General features: G+C 40.9%; 1 protein-coding gene across 1 annotated transcript in view; it reads right to left on the minus strand.

Moving 5' to 3' along the window:
• The window catches only part of pcxb (pyruvate carboxylase b), a 312,422-nt gene extending 286,630 nt beyond the window's left edge, over positions 1-25,792 (minus strand). Inside the window, exons 1-6 of the mRNA XM_078275766.1 lie at positions 25,322-25,792; positions 11,059-11,195; positions 7,305-7,398; positions 6,082-6,172; positions 3,181-3,346; positions 1,790-1,935 (exon numbers count right to left, since the gene is read on the minus strand). Coding sequence (XP_078131892.1) covers positions 1,790-1,935; positions 3,181-3,346; positions 6,082-6,172; positions 7,305-7,398; positions 11,059-11,195; positions 25,322-25,323 — 636 coding nt within the window. The 5' untranslated portion in view covers positions 25,324-25,792. The remainder of the gene's footprint in view (positions 1-1,789; positions 1,936-3,180; positions 3,347-6,081; positions 6,173-7,304; positions 7,399-11,058; positions 11,196-25,321) is intronic.
• Positions 25,793-25,860: the final 68 nt, after the last annotated feature.

Raw genomic sequence — 25,860 nt, forward strand, 5'->3', positions numbered from 1 at the left:
GCCGAAGCAAAGAAGAAATAACAGTAAATGCTACCAGCCATGAAGGGTGAGGAGGTGGCAATGCTCTGTGCAGCTCTGATTCACCACTGATCTGTGCCCTCTTCTATCTAAATGGACAACAACCAGCTGCTTGCTGAAACGGTTTTGGGGGGGGGGGGGGCAGCAACTACACACACACCCTCCAGTGGCCCCACTACTGCTGGCATGAGACAGAAAGTTGCTGCCAGGCCTCGATTCAAATAATAAGGGGTGACAACTTGCCACTTCCTGGGGTCTATGGACGGTCGGGACTTCATTTTCCCTTTGAGACACATATTTTGGACAAAAATCATCCACTACAGAAAAGTAAACAATTTTTCATGTATTGATGTTCTGTGGACACTGTTGTTTTTAGTCTACCATTAATAACGCACAATAAATCCAAATGAACCTATCATTGAACATTGCAGGTTTAAACCGTATTATTGGACCTGCTTGGCCCAGTTTCCAATAACAAGCAACAGAGGTTAAGAGTGTTTTTCTTGGAGGTTAAAATTCAACATCATTCTGAATTTTTCCCAAGCATCTCCCAACACTTGCAGTGAGTGAACAGCTGCTGGCTGTCCATGCTCAACAGCTTTATAGATGTGTTTTAAGTGACTGGACTCATCTAACTCATCTACACATATCATAATCAACATAGATGAAACAAACAGAAGCATTGTATATGCAGACCATCGCCACACTTAGCCTCTTACAGTCGGTTTTTAGTTTTCTGGACTATATACACAGGAGACAAAGTGTGCCTTTATCCTTCGTGTTCTTGTTTGATGTAGATGCTGGTGAAAAAGTAGAGCAAGCCTGCGATCTAAAAGGTGGCTAGTCGCACAGGCTTCGACACAGGTGAAAATTATTATTTCTATAAGAGACTCATCAGAAACCCCATATTTTACAACCAATACAAATACATACACACACACACACACACACACAAGCTATTACAGGCAAAATAAGATAATGAAAAACTGAAAGAAAGGGCATGTTGACTAGATAGGATTAATCTAACTTCATATTAGCATCATTTAACAGCAAAACTAAATTGTTTACTAGATTAACATGACCCAGAAAGTCTATGTGATGGCCTACATCACAGTGTTGTGTGATCATCACTGTGACAGCTATTGTGACAGCCCATCACTGCTGTCTGTTATATGGCAGAGAGTTGGGAGATGAGGAGGATGGTGATTTTTACCTGCCTACGGCTTCCCATCTCCTAATCATATTTGTTTATGTAGAGCTTTGTATTTTGTATGTTAGGGTATTTTATCTTATAAATATTGCTCATGTTGGAAACTTGCATTCAAAAGGGTTTTATGAAAACCTTATTTATATTATTTCTCTTTACATTGAGATGCATATTGGAAAAGTGGCCCCTGGACAGCTACAATATTGAAAGACATTGTTTTCTTAATGGCCTCTACTGATGCAGGAGAATGACCCTCACTCTGGCTTCGCTAAGTGACAGAAGCAATTTCAGAGTACACACAATGAAAAACACAGGGTGATTGGCGGACGGAGAGATAAATGTCCAGGTTGTAATTTCCACGAAATTTCACCTTCACTCAAAACAAACAGAAAACTAATGAATATGACAAACAAAATGTGTCATTAGGGTTGGCCAGCCATCAAGCTGTGTTTGTTTTTCTTTTTGCTGGACACACGTCAGGACGAGATTTATGTTGTTAGAGCAAGCTGTTAAATTACAGCTCTCACAGAAGTGATCGTGTTCAGCAGTGGCTGACGGGCTCACCTCGTACTCTCTGACCACCCTCATGCCACGACCACCTCCACCGTAGGCTGCTTTGAAGATGATGGGGAAGCCGTACGTCTGGGTGAACACCTGCGCATCCTGCAGGCAGGTGATAGGGTATTCTGTTCCTGGGACCACGGGTACACCTAGACAGGGGTGGGTAGAGTGAAAGGAAACACAAGTGAGAAAGGTTTTACTTGAAAGATTCCGAACGCTGTACTTTATAGCAATACGTCATCATCATGACAAGATGCACCAGAGTTCATGGCAAATTTGGTGTAAACTTTGAGAAACACCATCACCAACCATACCACAGGCATCACAAAGATGCAAACAATCATCTTGTCTTGGTGTCAGTGCTACAATTATTTGATATTACCAAAACAAAATAAATGATGTAATATAATACACTCACCTAAAGGATTATTAGGAACACCATACTAATACCGTGTTTGACCCCCTTTCACCTTCAGAACTGCCTTAATTCTTTGTGTCATTGATTCAACAAGGTGCTGGAAGCATTCTTTAGAAATGTTGGCACATATTGATAGGATAGCATTCCCCACACCATTACACCACCACCAGCCAGCCCAGTGGTAACAAGGCATGACTGATCCATGTTCTCATTCTGTTTACGCCAAATTCTGACTCTACCATCTGAATGTCTCAACAGAAATCAAGACTCATCAGACCAGGCAACATTTTTACAGTCTTCAACTGTCCAATTATGGTGAGATTGCGCAAATTGTAGCCTCATTTTCCTATTTTTAGTGGAGATGAGTGGTACCCGGTGGGGTCATCTGCTGGTGTAGCCCATCTGCCTCAAGGTTGTTCGTGTTGTGGCTTCACAAACGCTTTGCTGCATACTTCGGTTGTAACGAGTGGTTATTTGAGTAAAAGTTGATCTTCTGTCAGCTTGAATCAGTCGGCCCATTCTCCTCTGACCTCTAGCATCAACAAGATATTTTCGCCCACAGGACTGACGCATACTGGATGTTTTTCCTTTTTCAGACCATTCTTTGTAAACCCTAGAAATGGTTGTGCGCGAAAATCCCAGTAACTGAGCAGATTGTGAAATACTCAGACCAACCTGTCTGGCACCAACAACCATGTCACACTCAAAGTTGCTTAGATCACCTCTCTTTTCCATTCTGACATTCAGTTTTGGAGTTCGGGAGATTAAGTCTGACCAGGACCACACCCCTAAATGCATTGAAGCAGCTGCCATGTGATTGGTTGATTAGATAATTGCATTAACGAGAAATTTAACCGGTATTCCTAATAATCCTTGAGTGTATGACACATATAGCAGGTGTTCCACTTATGACTTTCCTTTCTCTGAATCTACCATTCCTGACATTATTCATCCCATTTCTCATCCCCTTCCATACCTGCACTGATGGCCAGGGAACGAGCCTCCACCTTGTCTCCCATCTTGCGGACCGTTTCTGGGCTTGGTCCTATGAACATCACCCCTGCATCTGCGCAGGCCTGGGCAAAGTCTGCCCGCTCGGAGAGGAAACCGTAGCCTGGGTGGATGGCATCCACATTGTTGTTCTAAGAAGTGAGAGTGGGATACATGGAGAAAAAGGTTATTTACATTCATTATATTTCTGTGTGTTGTACCTGTTGGCCACACACACACTCTCACTTTGCCAGAGGAACCCAGAGAAAGGAAATGTTGGCCAATGTAAGCAACAGGTGCTCTGTAAAATACAGAGCCACTGTGGAGGCCCGGTTAACACTTAGCCGACTATTGGTGAGGGAAATAAAGAGTAATCACACACACTAACCTGCATGCTTTACCACACACTGTCTGCTGGCCAGTGAAAAGGATGCGTCACTTACACTAAAGAGACTGTGGGCTCATACGTTCTCATTCTGTCTTAGTTGCAAATGCCTTAATCAACATCTACTCAATGGACACCAGCAGGAAAGTGAGTAGACAGGCACAGATCATTTGAGGGTCAGAGAGAGAGAGAGAGAGAGAGAGAGAGAGAGAGAGAGAGAGAGAGAGAGAGAGAGAGAGAGAGAGAGAGAGAGAGAGAGAGAGAGAGAGAGAGAGAGAGAGAGAGACATCTCTAGATCAGTATGTGCCATCTGCTCTTGGATACGAGGCAGACTATAACTATGGGCTGTCCCGTTGTTAAGGGAGCTGTTACTGGCATGCCAGAGGAGGCATGGAGCCACACACACACATAAAATGCAGCAAGTGCATATAGACAAGCAGGTACACCCAACCACCCACACAGAAATGAATGCAAAAAGACACAGTTTGATGAAGATTCACACACAGGCTAACGATACCCCAGGGTGGCACAAATTCATACAAGCAAGATCCTACACTCGTGCTTCCACAGTTGCAAGCACACACATTTTCGCATTCAACATCACACACAGAAGGTACTGGAACAGAGACCAATGGTTATTTTGGTCACACAGTAATAGAGTGATACGCAGTGTGAAGAATAGTTACGCATCCACTGAATGTGAAAGTGAGAGAGGAAGAAAAGAACAAAGAAAAACACACACACACCCTGATATTTAGAAATGATGTTCGGGTCGTGCTCTGTCACATCAGCGTGATAAGGCATTGAACATTTTAAATAAAAAAAAAAAAAAAAAAACGTATGTAGGTGTGCGCCTGTGTTAACGTGCGCGCTGATGCGCTCATCTGTTGACATTTCCGAATGCCTTCCTACAGTTGTTTAATAAAAGCGGGCTTCCCACACAAACAAACGTATGTGTCATTACTATGAGAAAAAAAACTGGGCTCCCAGATAGGCAGAAGGATTTTTGAGAAATGAGTTGGATGGCGGAGGCTCCCCGACTTGGCTGGCTGACCACATGCCCACGCAGAAAGTTATAAACCGAGAGAGATTGATTAGAGAAATGATAATGAACAACTGGCAGCACGTCCTGGAGGATGGAGGGAGTGAAAGGAGGTAACGAGGAGCCAAGTGCCATAAGTGAGGGGAGAGAAGGAGAGGGAGAAAATGATGGGAAAATCAAGGGAAATGGTAGAGGGCAGCAGCAACAAAAAAAGAGGAAAAGTGGAGGCAAAGAACAATGAGCAAAGGGAAGGAAACAGGGAAGGAAGATATAAACACGGGGCAGGTGTTCGAGGGATGGACGGAGAGAAGTTTGTTGCCTTTTCCTTCTTTTAAACCAAGCTAAATATAGACTGAACAGAAAGGAATGAAAGCAATGTCACTTTTCGGCCTAATTTTATGCGATTGAAATCCATAAAGTTTCATCAACGACTACAAACTACAGGAAGGTAGCAGGGTTTTTCCTCAAATCAAGTTGAAAAAATACCTAGCACAACACATCAAGGAAACACAGTTGCAAGAAAGTCTCCCTAAAAATTACAATTTGTCATTTTCACTTTTTACTTTCTGTTTATTGCTGCTTTCAGTTAAATAAATGATACAGCATGGTGATTAGGGAGCTTTAGAGGTGTTGGTAGGCGTGTTTTTTTACTTTGAACACTCAGGTAAGCCCCTGATTCCAGTCCTAATCCTGGTACAATCACGTAAAGCACTTTGTAACTTCGTTTTTAAAAGTGCTGTGTAAGTAAAGCTTATTAGATTATTATTATGCTAAGCTACGTTAATTGCCTACCGGATGAAAAACCTTTCCTTTCATGCTAATTCAAGACACTACTTCAAAGTAAAAACATTCAAACAAAGAGAAATGGCATGGCTTGTTTCAGCTTAGTTACATTTTTGAACATGGAGTTACACTGTTCAACAAAATCTGTCCCAATTGCACCACTTCTCAGTGCATGATGGAGCCGATGCATGACAACACACTGCAAGCTGCTCTTATGAATTCCTTGAATACTTAAAACCCATTTTTCCATTCTAGCAGATGAGATTTTAAGAGGTTTACTGTACCAAATTAGTATTGCTTTCATAAAAGGGGAACCTGCAAATGACATTTAAAAATATGTATTTCTAGTCCAAACTATGAGTCAAGTTGTTAGATCTGTCTCTGAAGGTCCACAACCCCAGGTTTTAAAACACTGGCTGGCCAATGAGCATTTGCATTCTTCAAAGCACAGGCCGAGAAAACCCTAATGACATCACAAGGGATATGTTCTGCTCTTCCAGGGCCACAGGAGTCATTAAGCATTAAAACTACTCTAACAGGCTGAGTATGGTATGTATTAACCATAATGAGGAAACTATGGTTCAAACGTAAAATCAACGTTTCCCGGTTTACAGGTAAAGCAAACGGTAGCGTTAGTCTTTAGTGGGGCAACCACTTTCTTAAGTACCATCTGTTACCTTGGCTACTTTGATGATGTCAGGAATGTCCAGGTATGCCGCAACAGGTGGCAGGCCTTTTCCAATCAGGTAAGCCTCGTCTGCCTTCTGCCTGTGAAAACACGGTCAAAGGATTTGGTATCAGTGTGCTGGGAGCAGGACAGCAGAAACAAACAAAACACAGATGTGCACCAGCTCTTAAAAAGGTCCCATGACATGATGCTCTTTGGATGCTTTTATATAGACCTTAGTGGTCCCCTAATACTGTATCTGAAGTCTCTTTTATATAGACCTTAGTGGTCCCCTAATACTGTATCTGAAGTGTCTTTCCCAAAATTCAGCCTTGGTGCAGAATTACAGCCACTAGAGCCAGTCCCACAATGAGCTTTACTTAGTATGTGCCAGTGCCATGTGTCTGTAGCTATTGAGGAGGAGGAGGGGGGGGAGGGGGCTTGACCAACTGCCACTTTGCTCGTTTGAAAGCCATGATGTCTCTCTCTCATGGGTGGGCCAAATTCTCTGGGCGGGCAAAGCAGAGAAAGGGGAGGTAACCTTGCTCCTTATGACGTCATAAGGAGCAGATTCCAGATCGGGCCATCTCAGCTTTCATTTTCTCAAAGGCAGGAGGAGGATACCCAGGGCTCGGTTTACACCTATCACCATTTCTAGCCACTGGGGGACCATAGTCAGCCTAGGGGAACTCATATTAATGTTAAAAAAACCTCAAAGTGAAATTTTCATGCCATGGGACCTTTAAGCACCCAACCATTAAGGCCTCATAGAAGCATATCCAAGCTCAGAAGGCACCACTATTAAGTCAAAGAAAAGCCTTTTTAATTACTCAAATTAGCGCCCAATAGGTTTATGTTATGGAGAATGAGCGAGCCTACAACAAGATGCACTAGTCAGTGAAAGGCATTTAAAAAGACAAAGACATTAAAAACTCAGAGAGGCAGATTAGGATGTCGGTGCATGTAAACTAAGCAGCGCGATTACCTGAATGTTTGGAATGTCGATACTCATGTCTTCACTTAATACCAAGTGAAAAACAAAGAACTGGCCCAAAGCTCTGGAATAGGAGAGAAATGCTCCCAAGCTTCTTTTAACTGCGATTGGCTCTAATCACCTGCTAGCATTTCATGGTCGATATCCAGCAGTGGCAGCCCAGCAGTTTACTAAGACATCTGTCGGTTACGCTAAACCTGCGTGGACCCATTTGGCTCCAATGTGGCGGAGCTTAGTACCTGTGCATTTGTCCAGTGTCTTGCTCAGAGTAGACGGCCACGGTTCGAATCCCCAGTTCGGTGCAGGCTCTAAACACACGGATGGCGATTTCACCTGGGAGAAAAAGAGGACATATGTGATGTATGGATGGTGCAGGAGGTGGTCATTTTTCTAATTCACCAGCCATGTTGTCTGTGTTTTGCTTTGCTATATTTTGCCTACCAGTTTCCTTTCTTTCCCTTCCTTCCTAAATGTTGCCCTTCCTCTCCACTTTTATTCTCTTTATTATTTAAATGAGTCTTCGTGATCCACAGTTTAGCGGATTGTGTGTAGTGGGAGGTTGTAGTTCTTAGGCTCTCTTTCATCATCTATTTTTCAAAAGCACACATTTTCTATGATTTTATCAACATCCTGTAGCATTGGGCCTATTTTGCGACAAATGCCTCCGCTGAGAGAATAAAATAAACTTTGAATTTTTGATGCCATACATGAGATGTGAAAACAAGACAAATCCATCTGGTGTACTTCACATAGTGCAATAACTCTGTTTTTTCTAAGGTTTGAGAACACAGAGTGTAAAATCTCTGCTTTAGACAACCCAAACACTGTATGCCTTTTATCTTGCTGTCACTGGAGCCAAACACTTGTTTTTCAAGCAACACAGTTTCAGGGAGAAAAAAAAAATGTAGTCACTGGAAACTAGTAAGATGTGTTGTTCTTGCATGAAAGGGGGGGACAGCATTCAAACATTTGAAGAGCGTTAAAAAAAGAAGAAAGCGAGCAAGAAAGAAAAAGAATTTGAGGACAGCAGTAAAAAAATAAAAAGGATTGAAATATGAGAGGACCAAGGACAAGTCTGAAAGATAAAATGTAATGGATTAAAAAGGTGAGAAATCTAGAGAGCCAAAGGTCAGGAAATACAAAAAGAACACTGCAAAAAGAGAAACAGGACACAAGAGGTGTTAAAGAATTGAAGTACCGAAAGATGGTAGAGGAGACAAGAAAAGCAGTGGAAGGGGAAAAAGAAAAGAGCGACGCTAAGTAAGGAATGCAGAAAAAGAGAGCGAAAAGGAGCAAAGTCACATGGGGCAAAAATGAAGACGACAATGGGCTCAAAGGAAAATCATATCTGACAAGTGCTGAAAAAGACAGGGAGCGCAAAGGGAAGGAGAAGAGAGGAGGTAAGTGGGGAAAAGGAGAGCGGAAAGGAGAATTTCAGTTCAGAGAAGAAATGGCAGACAGGAGGTGTGCTTGGTGAAGTGGAATCTGGGCTGATATGATGGTCTAGTCTCTCTTTTCAAGACACACACACACGGTCCAGAGCATTTCAGTGTGATCTAATGTGGTGTTGATATCGTGTCACACTGATGTGAAGGAGAGAGATTGACGGAAAGCCCTGCTGTGTGTGAGTGTGGCAGAGGCCACAATCTATTTGAATCACATTGATGGATTAAAGCAGTTAAATAGAGCCTTGGGGGGGGGGGGGGGAAATGCATGTATGCATGCATTTGTGCATTGCAGACTTATCGTGTGCAGCAGGAGGCCTACAAAGTACCACGTGTTCAGAATTGGAATCGTATTGGAAAGGCAACAATCAAGTAAGGGATAATGTAGAACGAGTGGGTCATTGTTGTGAAATGAACCCCAAAAGGGTGATGTAGGACCCTGTAGGAAGACGTGTCAGGACATGGCTACTCTCTGAAAGAAATCAATTTGACACAAAGTATTGATTTTAAGTTAGATTCTACGGTTGGAACTGCGTCCGTAACAGAGGCATAAAATGATCGCAGCACCTGATTGAGGTCTTCTGCCTCAAACGTCAAAGTCTGCTGGCATTTTCTTTTCAATTAACCAGTCTCTAAACATTGCCATAGCCCATACCGTGTTCCTTTCCCCGTTTAATTCATGTCTGTCTTCAATTACTGTAGGTTGATCTCTCTCTCTCCCCGAGAGTTTGGTTCTCATCAAATAGGCTATATTAAAAAAATATTAGAAAAGTATTCCATGGTGTTTATGAGTAACGGAAAGCAAACCGTGTTTTTTCCACAGCTGCTTAATGTGCATGGAGTCTTTGATCAGAACTGCGTCCATAGCAAAGGTCTGTAATACAGGGCGGCTGGGGCTCAAGAGGCAGAGCGGGTTCCATCCCGGATCCTCTGGTCGGCGTGTCAAAGTGTCCTTGGACAAGATACCGAACCCCAAATTGCTCCCGAAGGTGGAACCCTGCATGGCAGCCTCTGCCACCGGGGTGTGGTATATATATATATATATATATATATATATATATAAAAATGGGGTGAACGCAGCATGTGGTATAAAGCGCTTTGAGTGGTCAGAAGACTAGAACGGCGCTATATAAATGCAAGTCCATTCATTCCATCCATCCATAGCAGCAGTCTGCTATCCAGAAATATTAGCCCGTAGAACGCTGCAATTGACCAATCAGAATTGGGTATTCAACTAAGCCGTGTAATAATCTCAAATAATGAAACACTGGACCAAATCAAGCACTTTAAATATGTCCACAGGAATGAATAGAATGGAAGGCTCTAAAAAGCAATTGGAATAAAACGCATTTTATTTGTCACTTAAATCCAGCAGAACACCTGACAGAGTCACTTTAACTGCACACTGACAGCCTCTGGACAGCATTAGCATTGATAGGCCGGGGTCCAGTGATTACAAGTATTACCAGGGCCTGTCAGTCATGTTTATGCTGTGTGTTGCAACCATACTAGTGACTGCTTAATGTTTAGAAAACTCTGGGCTTCTCTGCAATTATATTTCCATTCAGACCTCAATGCCAGTAATGTAGACCCCACCCTTAAAGGGGAACTATGCAGTCTCTTTTTTAGCTTAGTTTACCTTATCTGAACAGCTTCTGAGTCATTGGAATGGTTATATGACATTTTTTCGGGTTGAAGGTGGTTGTCTGGCTTCCCCCTAGCGCCTGTGAGCGGGGAAAAAAACCACCCTTGCAACTTTTGGCCGGCAGCAGCGTCAGGAAGTATCGCGTGATATCAGGTCTCGCGATGTAACGAATTGCTTCACGGCACTGCACACATACACGCCCCCATCCAGGAACCGGCTAGCAAGAACAAGGTAGCGATGGAGTTTTTCACACCATCGTCGTGGCTGAGCCGGCAAAAAAGAAGCAGAAAGCTAGGAAAGCATTGCTGGAGGAACAGAGAGAGAGGAAATGGCAGACTTTTTTTATAAACACAGTGTTGCCAAATATCTATTCTGAAGCTGTAGGGGGAGCTCTATAGAGAAACCTGCGAGCAAAAAGCGAAGAAATTGCCGTAACTGCATAGCGCCCCTTTAATGGCCATTTATATAAGCTTAGAAAGGAACAAACAAATATAATTGCCTAGTGGTGGGTTCAATTTGTTTTTGTGGAGAAAAATACCTATAAATTCATTTTAGTTCAAACACTGTTTAATACATTATTGGGGTTGCAGCTCCACCTCTGTTTCCAGTATTCTCAAAAAAAATATTCAGGGTTTTTGGATTAAAGCAAACAAAGCTATCTTGTGCAGCCACCCACATACAATGTATGCTTAAATATTAGCATGTGCCAAGGCAAACTAAATGTTGGCCATTAAATATTAAAGAGTCTGAGAGTTCTTTTGCCTGGGTGTCATATGTCATAACTTTTCTCTTACATTATAAATGAAACCACATTCAACTGTATTGAATTTAATGGTGAATTGCTTTACTTGTCTTCTTCAGTGGTGAATTAGTACTGTAAGGACCTGGATGGGGGTCTCTTACCTCTATTGGCCACCATGACTTTCTTGATTGGTCGATACTCAGTCTTCGGGGCAGAGTGGGTGAAGCGGGGGGAAAGACACGCCCTCCTCACGGTCAACAGGCCGAGGCCGCCTCGGACTACAGTGTACCTCAACATCCTAAGAGGTAAAAGAAAGGTAATGTTTAACATACACAATGTCTCAGTACACACTTAAAACCTAACAGCAATAAGTGAAGGGAAGTGGCAACAGAGCCAGACATACTAGATAGAGATGGGAACATGTGGATCAGGAAATGGGTGCATTTTTACAAACGCATGCACAAGAAATAGTTAATATATGCTTTTTGTGACATGATATCCAGCATATTCTCGGTCTCAAGTGCTACAGAATATAAGAAATGATATATGTTGGTTCTTCAACAAAAAGAACGCCAATTAGTCTGGCTAGAAATCATTAAATCTAGAAGACGAAACGAAACGAAAAACACAAATGCCTTGTCCAAAACCTACAACTCATACTTTCTTACAATCTCTATGTAGAAACCATCTGCTAACTTCAGATTCTCAGGTGAAAAAAAAAATATGCTTGAAGGAAAATGTTAAGGAGGATGATAATGCTTTGAAAGTGATTAAACAAGGGAGGTGTGAGCCCTGTTTAGAGAGATTACATTTACTAAAGCGCCAAGTCCTAATAAGTTGTTGCCGAGGGTTGTGTGTGCCTTTCAACTGGATGGTATAGTCTCCGAATATTTTAAGTGGTGTTGCAGATATTAAGGACATTTGGATGATTCCAAGTACTAAGAAGATACCAATAAGAAAAAGAAAAAAACTGTATGAATAATTGAGAAATGTGGCCCTGACTTCTGCTGCTATGAAAGTTTGTGAAAAGACAAATATAAGATAAAATACAATCTACTTGGCCCATGTGAGTTTGCTTATACAATGGCTGGGAATATTGACGAGATCTTATCGTGTTTAAGTTAGAAAGAAATCTCTTCATATTGTCAGAACATGGAGAAACAGCGTTTTATGCACCACATATCTCAAACTCCCAGACAACTGGGCTAAATCAAGGCTAAAGACTTTTCTGTTAAAGCAAATAATTGTTTATTTCTTACACTGCTGCACTGTAACTTTTATTCTTGTATTTAATACCCATCTTGTTCTATTTTAGCTTGCTTTCATTTTATTATTTAATTGCTCTTTAATGTTTTATGTAAAACACTTTGAATTGCCTTGTTGCTGATATGTGCTATATAAATAAAGTTGCCTTGCCTTATTGTGAGGCTGTTATAGTGGTGTCTCTCCCTTTTATTATTTTAGCCCTTAAATCCATATATATATATTCATAACTCAGCCACATATTGTGATTCAGAAGCCATTACATATCTTTGGTTAGTTACTGAATACATTATAAGCATTTTTTATTAAAAAAAACCCCACACAGATGGCTTATGAATTCAAAGACATTCATAAGACAATTTCAGTCAAACTGAATTAAGAGAGAAAGAGTAGAGAAAAGTCAGGCTGGAATGATAGCTCACAGCTGACTAATCATTAGATTTCCATGAAAGGAAGAAGGGAATTAGAAAGCCAATCAGCAGCTGCTCTGCCTAGCAGCTGCCAATCAACAGCAGGTGTGTCAAATTAAAGCCAACAAGCTTCTGGTGTGTTTGTGGTGCAATTTTTAAATCACAACAAACAAAATGAAGGCACTAAGGGTCTTTTTCCTAACTGAGATATTTTATAATTTCAGATACAAGCATACAAACTATGATTAAAGCATACACACTGCCCCTATTAGTCCCATTCAGAGATGTAATTGTAGGAGAGAAACAAACTCACTGTTATTTATCTTTCAAATGCAAACAAAGCTGTCCACAGGGCCTGCAACTAGGGTGAATTAATGTTAAATACTCCAAAGTCTGTCTCAGTTGTGCTAGGTTTCCTGTTTCCTTAGTGCCTCAGTAATTTATCTATGACTACATCACCCAACTATCGCATGAAAAAGTCAACTTCTTCAGTGAACAAAACACACAAACAAACCATTCATTGCACACAACAATGCCATTTTGGTTTGATGGCTGCATTTACTATCCCCTTAACGCATAAAATTACTAAATTGAAGCACCCTGTTACCAAATATACGCAGACAAAGTTAGCCACAGCTACATGTGAATGGCACAGGTACACAAAAAGGTATACAAATAACACGTAACTACCTTGTCAAGTTGATGTAAGTGGCTCATTCACTATGAGCAAACAGGCAGCTTTAGTAGTAAAGTCTGCAGAGGTAAAAGCTTCTTCTTCTGGTCTGACTACAAGGCCACACCTCACTGACAGTCCTTTGCTGCCACACTGTGGTCAAACAACAGCAATGCAGTCAACAGAGACCACAGCTAAGCTGACAAAGTGCCACTCCTTGGAAATTTGCACATAAAATAATGAAATGAACCAAACCAAACAGATTTGTCAAGTTATATTTAACAAATATGTTTGGTTTATTATACACTTCAAGAAGCACATACAAAAACATCTAATAAAAAGGTCATATCCTAAACTATAAACAAAAGTTACATTTATCCAAAAAAGCCTCAGATCACAATGACTGCTGGCATCTTCTCCGAACTTTAAACTTTTCATGGTAACATTAACCCAGACAGAAAAAAAAACTGCACTTCTTAAGCTAAGTCTCATGTCCAAGTTCCTACTGCTTGTTATCCATGGTTGCAGGGTTTCACGTAAAAAGGTGAATAACCACATATGTCCTGTGTAGATTTACAGATAGTAAACTGTGGTGTCTATAGTACTGTACAAACAGTTACTACGCCTAACCATTACAGTGACCTACATGAGGACTTATAAAGCTAACGGCATAGCTCAATTCACCCGTTTCACCTGTGTGAAGCGGACTGTCGACTTTAAACTTGTATTCAGTGCATGATGGGAGAATTGCTAACATGTCTCGGTTGACTTGTGGAAAGAATGTGACAGACTGCTGAGATACCAGATCACCCAGATTGGATGGCATAAAGCAAGTAGGGTTAATGTAATATCTTTACTCAGAAGCTCCTTTTACAGTGGGAACTCTAGTTTAGTGATGTTTGTGTGACTATGTGTTCTAATGAAGAATTAACTACAAAGAAGTGAATCAAGAACAAATGACTTTTGAGACTACCAATGAATGCCCTGGAACTGTTTGAAGACTGTATACAGTGGAAGCTCAAGCTGAAACAGTATCCTGTATCCACACAAAAGCCACAGTGTCACACCAAGAAACCGATACGGTTTCCCTGGGCCTGAATACGACAGGGAGACAACAGCAGACGGGCAAAAATAGGTCAAATACTACCCGTGTGTCCTGCTTTGACCATATCTCTCAAATACAGCTAAATTACAACCTTCATACCAGATAAGTATTTTAAGGTTGAGTGATACGGTCTATGATAAATATGTACTGTATTAGCACTGTGGAATTACCTGCTTATTCCTCTCAGCTTGTCAAGTGAGTTCACAAACCTGTTATACAGCCTTAAAGCCCCAATAAAGACAATATGTTAACTAAGTAATACAATCACTTAGTGTCCCATCATAAGATACATATTGTAATGATATTATATCAAAACTGAACAGCTCTACTACAATCGAGCCAAACTGTATGGGTGTCAAAAGGAAAACCAGTTTATCAATTTCTTAAAAAAGGTGACATTTTGCAGAAACATAATAAATTACGAAAACAGTCACAACACCAGCAAGCACTGATTTAAGTACATAAATAATATGTACAGAAAATATTACCAGGCAGCTAGTAGCCTAATGATGGTTCATTTAAGATGAGGCCGTTTATCGAAAATGCTCTTTGATCTTCTAAAAGCTGGAAATCTTCCAGACACTGTGGCCTGCATAGGAACCAAACTTCCTGAGCTGAAATAGTGCACAGTGATGATTCTCCATCCATACAGTATGCTAAGTTATAAACAACTGATGTAATGACCAAAAATACACCCAAACACAAAGCCTGAAATATTCCTAAAGTCCAATGAACAGTTGGATGACATATCTCTACGCAAAGTTTTTGACAGTCATGCTGTCAAATATGCTGTCTTGATATTTGTATACCTTTGGTGCTACAATAGTGGTTTACGTCCTAACTAAAGGACCACAAATAAGAAATGTTCTTGTTACCGTTGCGTGTCAGTTGCGTGGATGTTTCTATGTCTTTACACACCAGAAACGTGTCTGACGCGGCGCTGCTGCTGCTGCTAGCCTTGTCTGTACACATGTATGTTTCCCATTGATAAAATTAAATACCATGTTAAACTATACAGGTGCTGGTCATATAATTAGAATATCATGAAAAAGTTGATTTATTTTAGTAATTCCATTCAAAAAGTGAAACTGTGTATAATGTATACATTCATTCCACACAGACTGATATATTTCAAGTGTTTATTTCTTTTAATTTTGATGATTATAACTGACAACTAATGAAAACCCCAAATTCAGTATCTCAGAAAATTAGAATATTGTGACAATATTGAAGACACCTGGTGCCACACTCTAATCAGCTAATTAACTCAAAACACCTGCAAAGGCCTTTAAATGGTCTCTCAGTCTAGTTCTGTTGGCTACACAATCATGGGGAAGACTGCTGACTTGACAGCTGTCCAAAAGACGACCATTGACACCTTGCACAAGGAGGGCAAGACACAAAAGGTTGTTTGGCTGTTCACAGAGCTCTGTGTCCAAGCACATTAACAGAGAGGCCAAGGGAAGGAAAAGATGTGGTAGAAAAAAAGTGTACAAGCAATAGGGATAACCGCACCCTGGAGAGGATTGTGAAACAGAACCCATTCAAAAATGTGGGGGGGATTCACAAAGAGTGGACTGCAGCTGGAGTCAGTGCTTCAAGAACCACCACGCACAGACGTATGCAAGACATGGGTTTCAGCTGTCGCATTCCTTGTGTCAAGCCACTCTTGAACAAGACACAGCGTCAGAAGCGTCTCGCCTGGGCTAAAGACAAAAAGGACTGGACTGCTGCTGAGTGGTCCAAAGTTATGTTCTCTGATGAAAGTAAATTTTGCATTTCCTTTGGAAATCAAGGTCCCAGAGTCTGAAGGAAGAGAGGAGAGGCACAGAATCCACGTTGCTTGAAGTCCAGTGTAAAGTTTCCACAGTCAGTGATGGTTTGGGGTGCCATGTCATCTGCTGGTGTTGGTCCACTGTGTTTTCTGAGCTCCAGGGTCAGCGCAGCCGTCTACCAGGAAGTTTTAGAGCACTTCATGCTTCCTGCTGCTGACCAACTTTATGGAGATGCAGATTTCATTTTCCAACAGGACTTGGCACCTGCACACAGTGCCAAAGCTACCAGTACCTGGTTTAAGGACCATGGTATCCTTGTTCTTAATTGGCCAGCAAACTCGCCTGACCTTAACCCTATAGAAAATCTATGGGGTATTGTGAAGAGGTAGATGCGATGCGCCAGACCCAACAATGCAGAAGAGCTGAAGGCCACTATCAGAGCAACCTGGGCTCTCATAACACCTGAGCAGTGCCACAGACTGACTGACTCCATGCCACGCCGCATTGCTGCAGTAATTCAGGCAAAAGGAGCCCCAACTAAGTATTGAGTGCTGTACACGCTCATACTTTTCATGTTCCTACTTTTCAGTTGGCCAACATTTCTAAAAATCCTTTTTTATATTGGTCTTAAGTAATTTGGGATTTTCATTAGTTGTCAGTTATAATCATCACAATTAAAAGAAATGAACATTTGAAATATATCACTCTGTGTGTGATGAATGAATAGAATACACAAATTTCACTTTTTGAATGGAATTACTGACAAACTTTTTCATGAAATTCTAATTATATGACCAGCACCTGTGTGTGTGTGTGTGTGTGTGTGTGTGTGTATACTGACTTGATTACAGCAAAGACAACGTCGGCAGTATTGACAAAATAGGCTACAGAATATTTCGTTCTGTATTGACAGGTGCAATATTAGAACTTTTTTTTTTTATTACATTTATATCTTCATTTATATCAAAACCTAGAGACTTTCAAACATCATGTCATTTACCAATATGTATTATGATATATAAACCTCTTTTCCTATTCTATTTTGCCTGGAAACGCTTCCAACACGCTTGCGTGTTGCGTGAAAAACAGGCGTTGGTCCTATTTCTAGCATGTGCGCGATTTCGGCGCGGCTCGAGCCACGCCTGAGACGTGCGTGTCACGCAGGCAGTGTGTAAGCTCTAACCTGTTGACATGGGAGCCGAAATAAAAACGGACACGCCACGCAGCTGACACGCTCACGCGACGCAGCCAGTGTGTAACCGGCCTAAGATTCATTACATTTTTTTATACCATTATTAAACAGTTTTGAAATGTAGCTCACTACCCTCTTCCTTCCTTTCTTTCCGTCTCCCTGCACTGCAGATGAAGCCAACACATTTAAATGGGCCAGGGCAAGTGGTTCACCGGTAGTATGACTCGCATTGCCAAAATGCAATGAAGCAAACTCAAGGATAAATTGTGGTATGAAAGGAATGTCAAATGGTAAAGACACTCAAGCTGTGGCAGTACAATTTGGGGGGAATTTTGGTTTTGCACCTAGAGACACATTTTGATGGTTTTGGCTCCTTTAATGTATTTGCTGAATGCTTCAGAGATAAAACTGCTCTTCATCAGGATTAGCCTAAGAAATAAAAGGAAAGAAGGAACATAAGAAAAGAAGATAATAGTAATTGCATGTGTGTCCTAACAGCTGACGAGGACTGAATGTGTGTATTTTGAAAAGTATCTAATACACAATTTACCAGATACCCTCACAAACAACTGGTGAAAATAAAACTCACTGTTCCATTTCTTACTGAAAAAGCTGAATGAGCAGGTGAACACTAAAACTTAACTAAAAAAAGAATATGTATACTTGATGAACACACTCATCTTGGTCTTCACACTGATGAAAATGCTCCATTAGTTTAACGAGATGCACCTGAATGGAGTCCCATAAGATCAGAGCCCACCTGCTTTACCCAAGTTGTTTGTTTACATAACTCACTCACAGGAAAGACAAAATATTGCTCCACCGTGACTTCAGAGAAGCAGAAGCATTTTCTAGTTCTGTTGTTTCTCTGTCATCTCCAACTCCGGCAGTGGCCATGGTGTCTGGAATTGTAACACTGCAGGCTCCCAGTAAGCTAACGTTTACCTGTGTCTTTAGCTGCATGCTACCAGTCGAAAAGTTATGCTGTGTCTGTTGTTATTTTTGTCTTTGGACGTGCCCAAGTAGACGGGGGTGGAGAGAGAAAAATATATAATGGAGGAATCGACGATCCCGTTTTTGATTTTGACTATCAAAATCAAAAGCTCATTTTGATCGATTTCAGATTTTAAATCAAAATCGTGACACCCCTAGCTTTTGATGATGATTTACTGTAGTTTCACTTCAATGTAGTCCATGTTAACTCATCAGTGGGACCAGCAAAAATGTTTGATCACAGTCTTTTCTGAAGTCAAAGCAAACATTAGTGGCGACCTGTGTGGACAAACAAGACCAAATTTCAGTTCAGTACTCATGAGCTCAGATGATTACATCATAGTCCACATCACACATCATGCATTTTTACTGCACATGATCAGCTCTGAACAAAATCAATATTACTTGAGTAAAAAAGCAATGACATTTCACTTGCATTCAATGTGGCTCTGACTGATGAAGTAGGAATGTATCATGAGCAACACTGTAATAATAGCACAACATTTGTACAGTCTAAAAGTAAATAGTGATAGAAATGACTGCCATCAATATCCACATTATCAACCTGATGAGTGACTGCCACCCCAATGACAGTAGGTTGCTGAGCAGATACAACTTGATCAATGTATTTGAATCCTTATTGGAGGGGGGGGTTACAACCCAATATTAACTGATATCCTCGGTCATCCTCTTATCACTGTTTAAGCTTCATATGATAACAGCAATATAACCCACTTTTATATAACAGCCAGAGAAAAAGGTACTTTATCAAAAGTTTTTTTTTTTTTTTTAAGTAATAGACTCATGGATTGCATTTAGTTGTACAGGTGCTACTGTTATTGTGTTCACTGTATTTTTTTTAGAAGAAAAGCAGATTACTTCTATTGACTTCTATCAACAGTAACAGAAAATCCAAGTCATCCAAATAGATTATCTTGCTTTATCCACACACAACTCTAACAAAGGAAATCTCTTTCAGATGGATTACATTGGGATCAGTTTTGTCCAGTGGCCTGCACACTAAGTCAGACAAGCTCAGAGGTCAGAATACTCATGTGATCCCAATGTTACAATGCATACAATCAAAACTGTCTTGATTACACATACGACAAACTGACGGCAGACACATTTTACAAGCGAGCCTGTCAATGAATGAATGAAATGTCTAGTAGGGCTAGTAAAGTTCCCATGCTTCACAGTGAGGTAAACGTTAATTATTCATGCAGGTTCCTATTCATTTTGGTATAAAGGGGAATGCTTATAAGCTTCACCCTTCCCATTTTAGTAGGCCGTGTTTTTGTATTATAAATATACTGTAGAAAGGCATCAATTGTACTAAGCAGTTTTGTCATTGATCAGATTAGTACCCAAGTTCAGCCGATTGTAAAGCACTTGTTTTAAGAATGTCAGACAAAAAGGGAACAGAATCATGAACACAACATTTATCCGATACGTTAAAGTTAGAAACATATGGCAAAGTTTCCCCTCGGCCTTTGAAAAGATCCCTACTGTGGCACAGGAATGTGACCTTTGCCTTTAAATGAGTCTGTGAGGGATAAATAGAGATAGTGGGGTTGCTTTATTCTTTCAGATCCACCCCACTCGATCAATAATTACCACACAAGATTACTAAAAGACATTTCAGAGTTGTCGCTGTAGTCACTGGGAGCACCACAGCTCCCTTTAATTCCCAGGAAACAAACACAATTCAAACCAGAAGTCTGGCTGAAGTTTCTATTCTAATTCAGGTGAGAGATAAAGCACTGACAAAATGTCAAAGGATTTGTAGTGTCAACTCAGGAGGACAAAAAAATCATTAGAAAACAAAGACACTATATTTTGGTAGTAGAGGCACACTGAATTCAATTTCTGCCTGTGCAGGGATTGGCTGTTTCTCAACAATGTGTTATTTAAATCAGTGAGAAACAAACCACACTATTTGACTCGCCTCATCACAGGCAGAGCACCCCACGTCAACTCTGAACACTAACATCAGTTTCAAAACTGCTGCAACACAAAACAAGCACTGAAGTAAATTACGGTCGGAAAGCCAAAATGGAATGTTTCATGCCAAATGCACTCACTAACCCGTTCTCTCTTTTGTCCTGTCTCTCACACACACACACACACACACACAGTATTTGGGCAGCTTAACCCTTGTGTCGTCTTCCCTTCAACCTTGAAAAAAACTTTTCTGACACCTTTTTTTCACAATTAGTTTTTGCTTTTTCCAACGTTTTACATTTTTTAATTTTTCTTCTACACATTTTCAGCGCTTATTTCTACGTCCCATATTTTCTGATATAAAACTAAAATTTTTTAAAAACGGCTCAATGTGACCCGAAGTCAACACAAGGGTTAAAAGAACAGAGATGATTTCCAGGTCATACATTAACTTCTTAGAGATCAAAGTTCTGTTTTGACACAGAAACACACATAACTAGCATCAACTTTGCCCTAATCAACTGATAATGGGGAAAATAAATACAATAGCTATCTGCCAGCATTTGTGCAATAGCAGAGGATCTAACTTTCATCATTTATAGCAAACGTCTAATCGCCCCAGAGTTCTCAAAATCCTTGATATACTGTATGTGATTTCATCCTTAAAGAGGAGCATGAGATGTCACCATCTCTTTATTATTAGGGTGAGGATGAGTTCCTTGCTGGCCTAAACTGCAGCTTCATGCTCAGAAAGCAAGAACAAGGTTACCAAGGCTGACCGTGTTTGTGTAGACAAAACAAATGCGTGTGACTGGACTTTAAAAGTGGTTAATTGCGGCATAAAGGTTAGAATGTTGATCTTGCGGTGAAGCAGTGGGCTCGAATTCACAAGCAGTCTGGGAAACTCTGCCGTAAACAAGAAATACTGGAAGCATCTGAAAAAGGACCCCTGAGCAAGACATTAATACTGTATTAAGTTTCCTCAAAAGCATCATTTAAAAAACATTTCCCTGGTTAAACATGTTTTTGGGTTGGGTCAGTGGGTAGAGCTGGCGCACATATAGTTAGAGGTTTATGCCTCGACGGCGACGCAGTGGTCCGGGGCTCGAGTCCGACCTGTGACGATTTCCTGCATGTCTTCCCCCTCCCCTCTTTCTCACTTAGCTGTCCTGTCGATTAAAGGCGGTAAAAGCCAAAAAAAATAATAATCTTTAAAAAAAAATTAAAAAAAAATAGTTGTAACAAAGTACAATTGGTGGTACATTGACAGGATTATTTGAGCCAAATTAAACTGTTGCATTTTGCTGTTGACTTTCACTGTTACTCAGCCCCTTTACCAGCTGTGTCAACAAGATGTCCTAGTCTCCCGCTGCTACAGGCTGCTCTTAAGGGTATAGTGTGTTGGAAAAACACACAATTTCTTCCATAATTCTTAAAGTGCATGTTGCTGTCCTAGACTCCTTTTCTCATGTTCACTGGGCTGCAGCAGAAAAAGTTTAATAGAAGCCAGGACATTATTTAACCTTGTATATAAATTCTCTGCTCAAGAAAATTCTTTACATTTTGTAAAAGGACAAAGTACTGTCTATCTAGACCCTCTTTGATCTCACTAAACCTTTAGGGAAGAAGCAGTTTAACATGCTTAACATTCATGCGGCTTTTCAGGATTCTGCTGTACACCTGCTAATCGCAGTTGGATGAATCTATTATGAACCATAACTACCATATTATCAGTAAATGCTTTGAGGCCCAATGAAATAGCACTTCCTTAGTCTGATGCCTTTCCTGTTAAAATCGAGAGAAACCAATGGAATATCAGTTGGGAAAGAAAGACATGTTTTTCTGTGATGAACGATTGGTGGAGTAGTGGCGCTGCATTGCTTAATTGCTTAATTGAACATTTACTCTGTTATTTGATTGGTCCGATTTTTTATTTATGTCTTCAGCAAAAGAATTATACAAAAATAATGTTTATGTCATGCCCTTTAGAAGGTAAAAGTGCCAGGGACACAGCTAGGTTATTCTCACCACTGGTACTCCTGTCTTTGTTTACTACCTGCCTCCCAGTCTGACAAGATTCCACTCTAACTCTCTTAATATCATTACTGCTATTTGCTGGATGGTGCCTTGGCAGTATGAAAAAGAAAAGATCCAGTGATTCCCCAGGAAGCATTCATCTTCTTTTTTTTGTCATTTTTCATGTCGTGGTAACCCTAACAACAGGTCAGGACCTCAATTAGCTGACAGCCCTGAGGGTACACTGCATACTGAAATACACAAGTGCAGTGTTTTCAATGTATTGTATTTTCAAAACACCTATTGTCTAGTTTGGGCCAAGTATGTTACCATTAACATAAGTTGCTAACGCAATGTTAGTGGTAAAACACACTGACTCTGTGATAAATGTGTTACCATGTCATGAAAATGTTTTCAGACATGATAAAGGATACATTTTCTTTAAAAAGCAATGCTAATGTGCGACATCCCAAACTAGAAACACAGATGCAGTGAGATAGATGCATGCATTTTTAAGTGCAGACAAGAGAGGAAACACAATTTGCTGAGAGGCACGCTGTACCACTTTTGATGCAAAACACTTGAGCTCAAATGTTCTCTCTGCACTACTCTCTCTGCATAAAACTTTTAGGAAGTAAGATTTAAATCAGCATAAGCCTTGTTTGTGCAAATATATATATATATATATTTTAGATGCAGAAATTACAATGTGCTGTTTCAAATTCAGCGTCACATTTTATTGTGCACTTTTGAAGATGCAACATAGAAGGTAAACCAACAGCACCATCGCTGTCATGACAGTACAAATATTAAAAGAAATATACCATATATACATTCAGAATTTTAAAAAAGTGCTTAGAAACCTTTCGGTCATTTCACAGTTAAAAACAACACTTAACAAATGTATGTAAACATTAGGGGTCGAGCTGGCTTTTGAATTTGGTGAAGGGTAGTTCCTCCTTAGCAACGAAGTAGGCCATGTTCAATTCCAACCTCATCTCTGCCTCATCTGCGCTCTGATTTACAGCCTCTGGTCTTCTAAAAGCAACCGGCAGTGGCGTTGCTTTTTCATTTATTAACACGTCACGGCATACTCTATGCTTGAGGGTAAGATTGTGTTGAACTAGTGTATTGTGTTTAAACTGCGAAGTGCCTGCACTGTCGGCAAACTTCGTGTCCCCCCCCCACGCAGTTCTGGGGTAGCGCTGCAACATTCGCAGTTCATGGAGTTCGTCTCTTACAGTACCTCAACCAGCTGAATTCTGACAGGTGACAGCCAGTCTTCCCGAAAATGGTGGGTTCGGGCCTTTTTCGCCACACAAACCTCTGACTCAGAATCATTATCCTACTGTGACACTGTAGACTCTGGCACAAGCACACTAGCCGCAGGTCGGAAGAACGAGTCAATGATTCGCTTGCTCATAGTTCAGACGCACAGGGAAGGTTGTGATATCTTTCTCCTTCCCACAGACACAAGGTTTACGCGCGCTCGGTTATCTCTAGGACCCTCCCCCCTCCACACATTAGGAGGCCATTCTCTATCCTTCTCACACTCATTGGCCTGCCACAGATTCCGGATTCATTGACAACGTCGTGTAGTAAAAAAAAAAAAAAGGGGTGGGGCAAATTTACTGGTGGCACATGTGCGACTGGGTGTAAAATTCAGGCGCACACTCTCAAATTTGGGTCGCAAAATGCGACCATTTGGTCGCAGTCTGGAGCCCTGTACTAAATAGTCCACACTTAAGTATCTGTGCAGCACAGTTACAAACTACTGATGGTAGTAACACCAGAAGTACTGTCAACTGATAAAGTACCATGTCAAATTATCTGACAACTCAAAAAGGGGCTAAAATAGCATTGCAAATGTCATCCTTAAAGATTCCTGAGGTGGAATGTGTGTTCATGAAAAAGGGAGCACTGAACCTCAGTAATATTTCCATAAAACTATGATAGAGGTCATGTGTCCCAGTTGCCTTGAACATTTTCAGTCTATTACCTTGGCACTACTGCAACAAGTAATAACATCAAGGTGAATAAGTGAATGGGCACATGTCCATCAAACACACAAGGCCATGGCAGTCACTTTAAGAGGGCTAAGACCAAAAAAGCAAATTACAGCCCTTTTCTACCTGCATATTTCTGAACACATCCCTGCTAGATGATTGACTGCAAGTTCTGCTTATGAAAATAACTGTCCTTTGCTTGATCATTACACTGCTCCCACTGTGCTTCCCTGAGACTTGGGATGGGACAGCTGTTCTACATGTACCACTCTTTAAAGCAGAATAAAGGTTGCTTTGAGGATGAACAAACTGTACAGTCAAATGATTCTGACACAACAGATACACATGCATGGGTTCAAATGTGAAAGAGCACAGACAACATTTCTGCAACACAGAACAGGAGGGGAAATCAGTGCACCACACAGCTACAAGCTCCTTTGGTGCACAGCTCACAAAAAAATTAGCATGTTGTGCAATCTACAAGTTTGAACATGTAAACAGACATTTATTCTTTTCTATTAAAGTGGGATGTAGTCTCTAATGCAGTACATTCTACTCTTAAAAAAAATACCTACATCTGGTAAAGAAGCCCCACAGTAGCCTATATTATGTTTACCTCACTATCCATTCTGCAGGTGTGAAAGTAAAAGTGGGTAACCAGTGACAATGTTTGCATGCATGTTTTGCCATGCTGCAAACTCCACTAATACAAAACTCCATTTAAAAAGTTCCTAACTTTGCGAGGGACTTCTTGCAACAACCTCAGGCCCAGTTGACCCTTTGGTAACTACTGCTATAGTTTTCTTGTGGACATTTAAGCTAAACAGATAAGCAGCTATGATAGTTGTTTAACAACGTTGACAGCCAGACACAAGTAACCAAAGGCTACACAAGTTGCCATTCAGTCACCCAGGAAGAAAGGGGGAATGGTTTGTCTTTCAATCAATGACGACCAATGCGCGCGCACACGCACGCACGCACACACACACACACACACACACACGACTGATTCATACTCGTACACATATGTTACCCAACAGTACTCACATGGTGGTGCTGTGTCGGTGTCAGTAAATGATGTGAATCCGCTGGTTACCGGACACGGAATGTGAACAGTCGACTATCAGTGTTTATGTGTGCGTTTTCTTCACTCAGTGCTAACCTCAATCACAGAGACGCTGACTGCTCAGTAGAGGAATAGGGGAGTTTATACACACACACTCGCGCACGCACACACACAGGTACACACAAACACACTAAGTGACTTCGGGATAGCCAAACGGGCACTCAACTGTCGACACACCCTGTCACATACACACACTCTTGCTCAAGCCCTTATACCATGTGTAGTAAAGACGCTAAGACTCTGAAGCTAGTTGCTAACGTTAACTGTCTACTATAGCTAACTTAGCTAGCAGCTGGCACCGTCCGTCTCCGTGTCAGATATAGGAGTCTGCTACTGCGCCTGCCTGCCTGCCTGACATTAATTCTTTTTTTCTCTCTCTCTCTCTCTCTCTCTCTCTCTCTCTCTCTCTCTACTACACACACACACATAAGCTTCATTCCTTGCTTTGACATGACGCAAC

Source organism: Sander vitreus, chromosome 19 (assembly GCF_031162955.1).
Source record: "Sander vitreus isolate 19-12246 chromosome 19, sanVit1, whole genome shotgun sequence".
NCBI classification, from domain to species: Eukaryota; Metazoa; Chordata; class Actinopteri; order Perciformes; family Percidae; genus Sander; species Sander vitreus.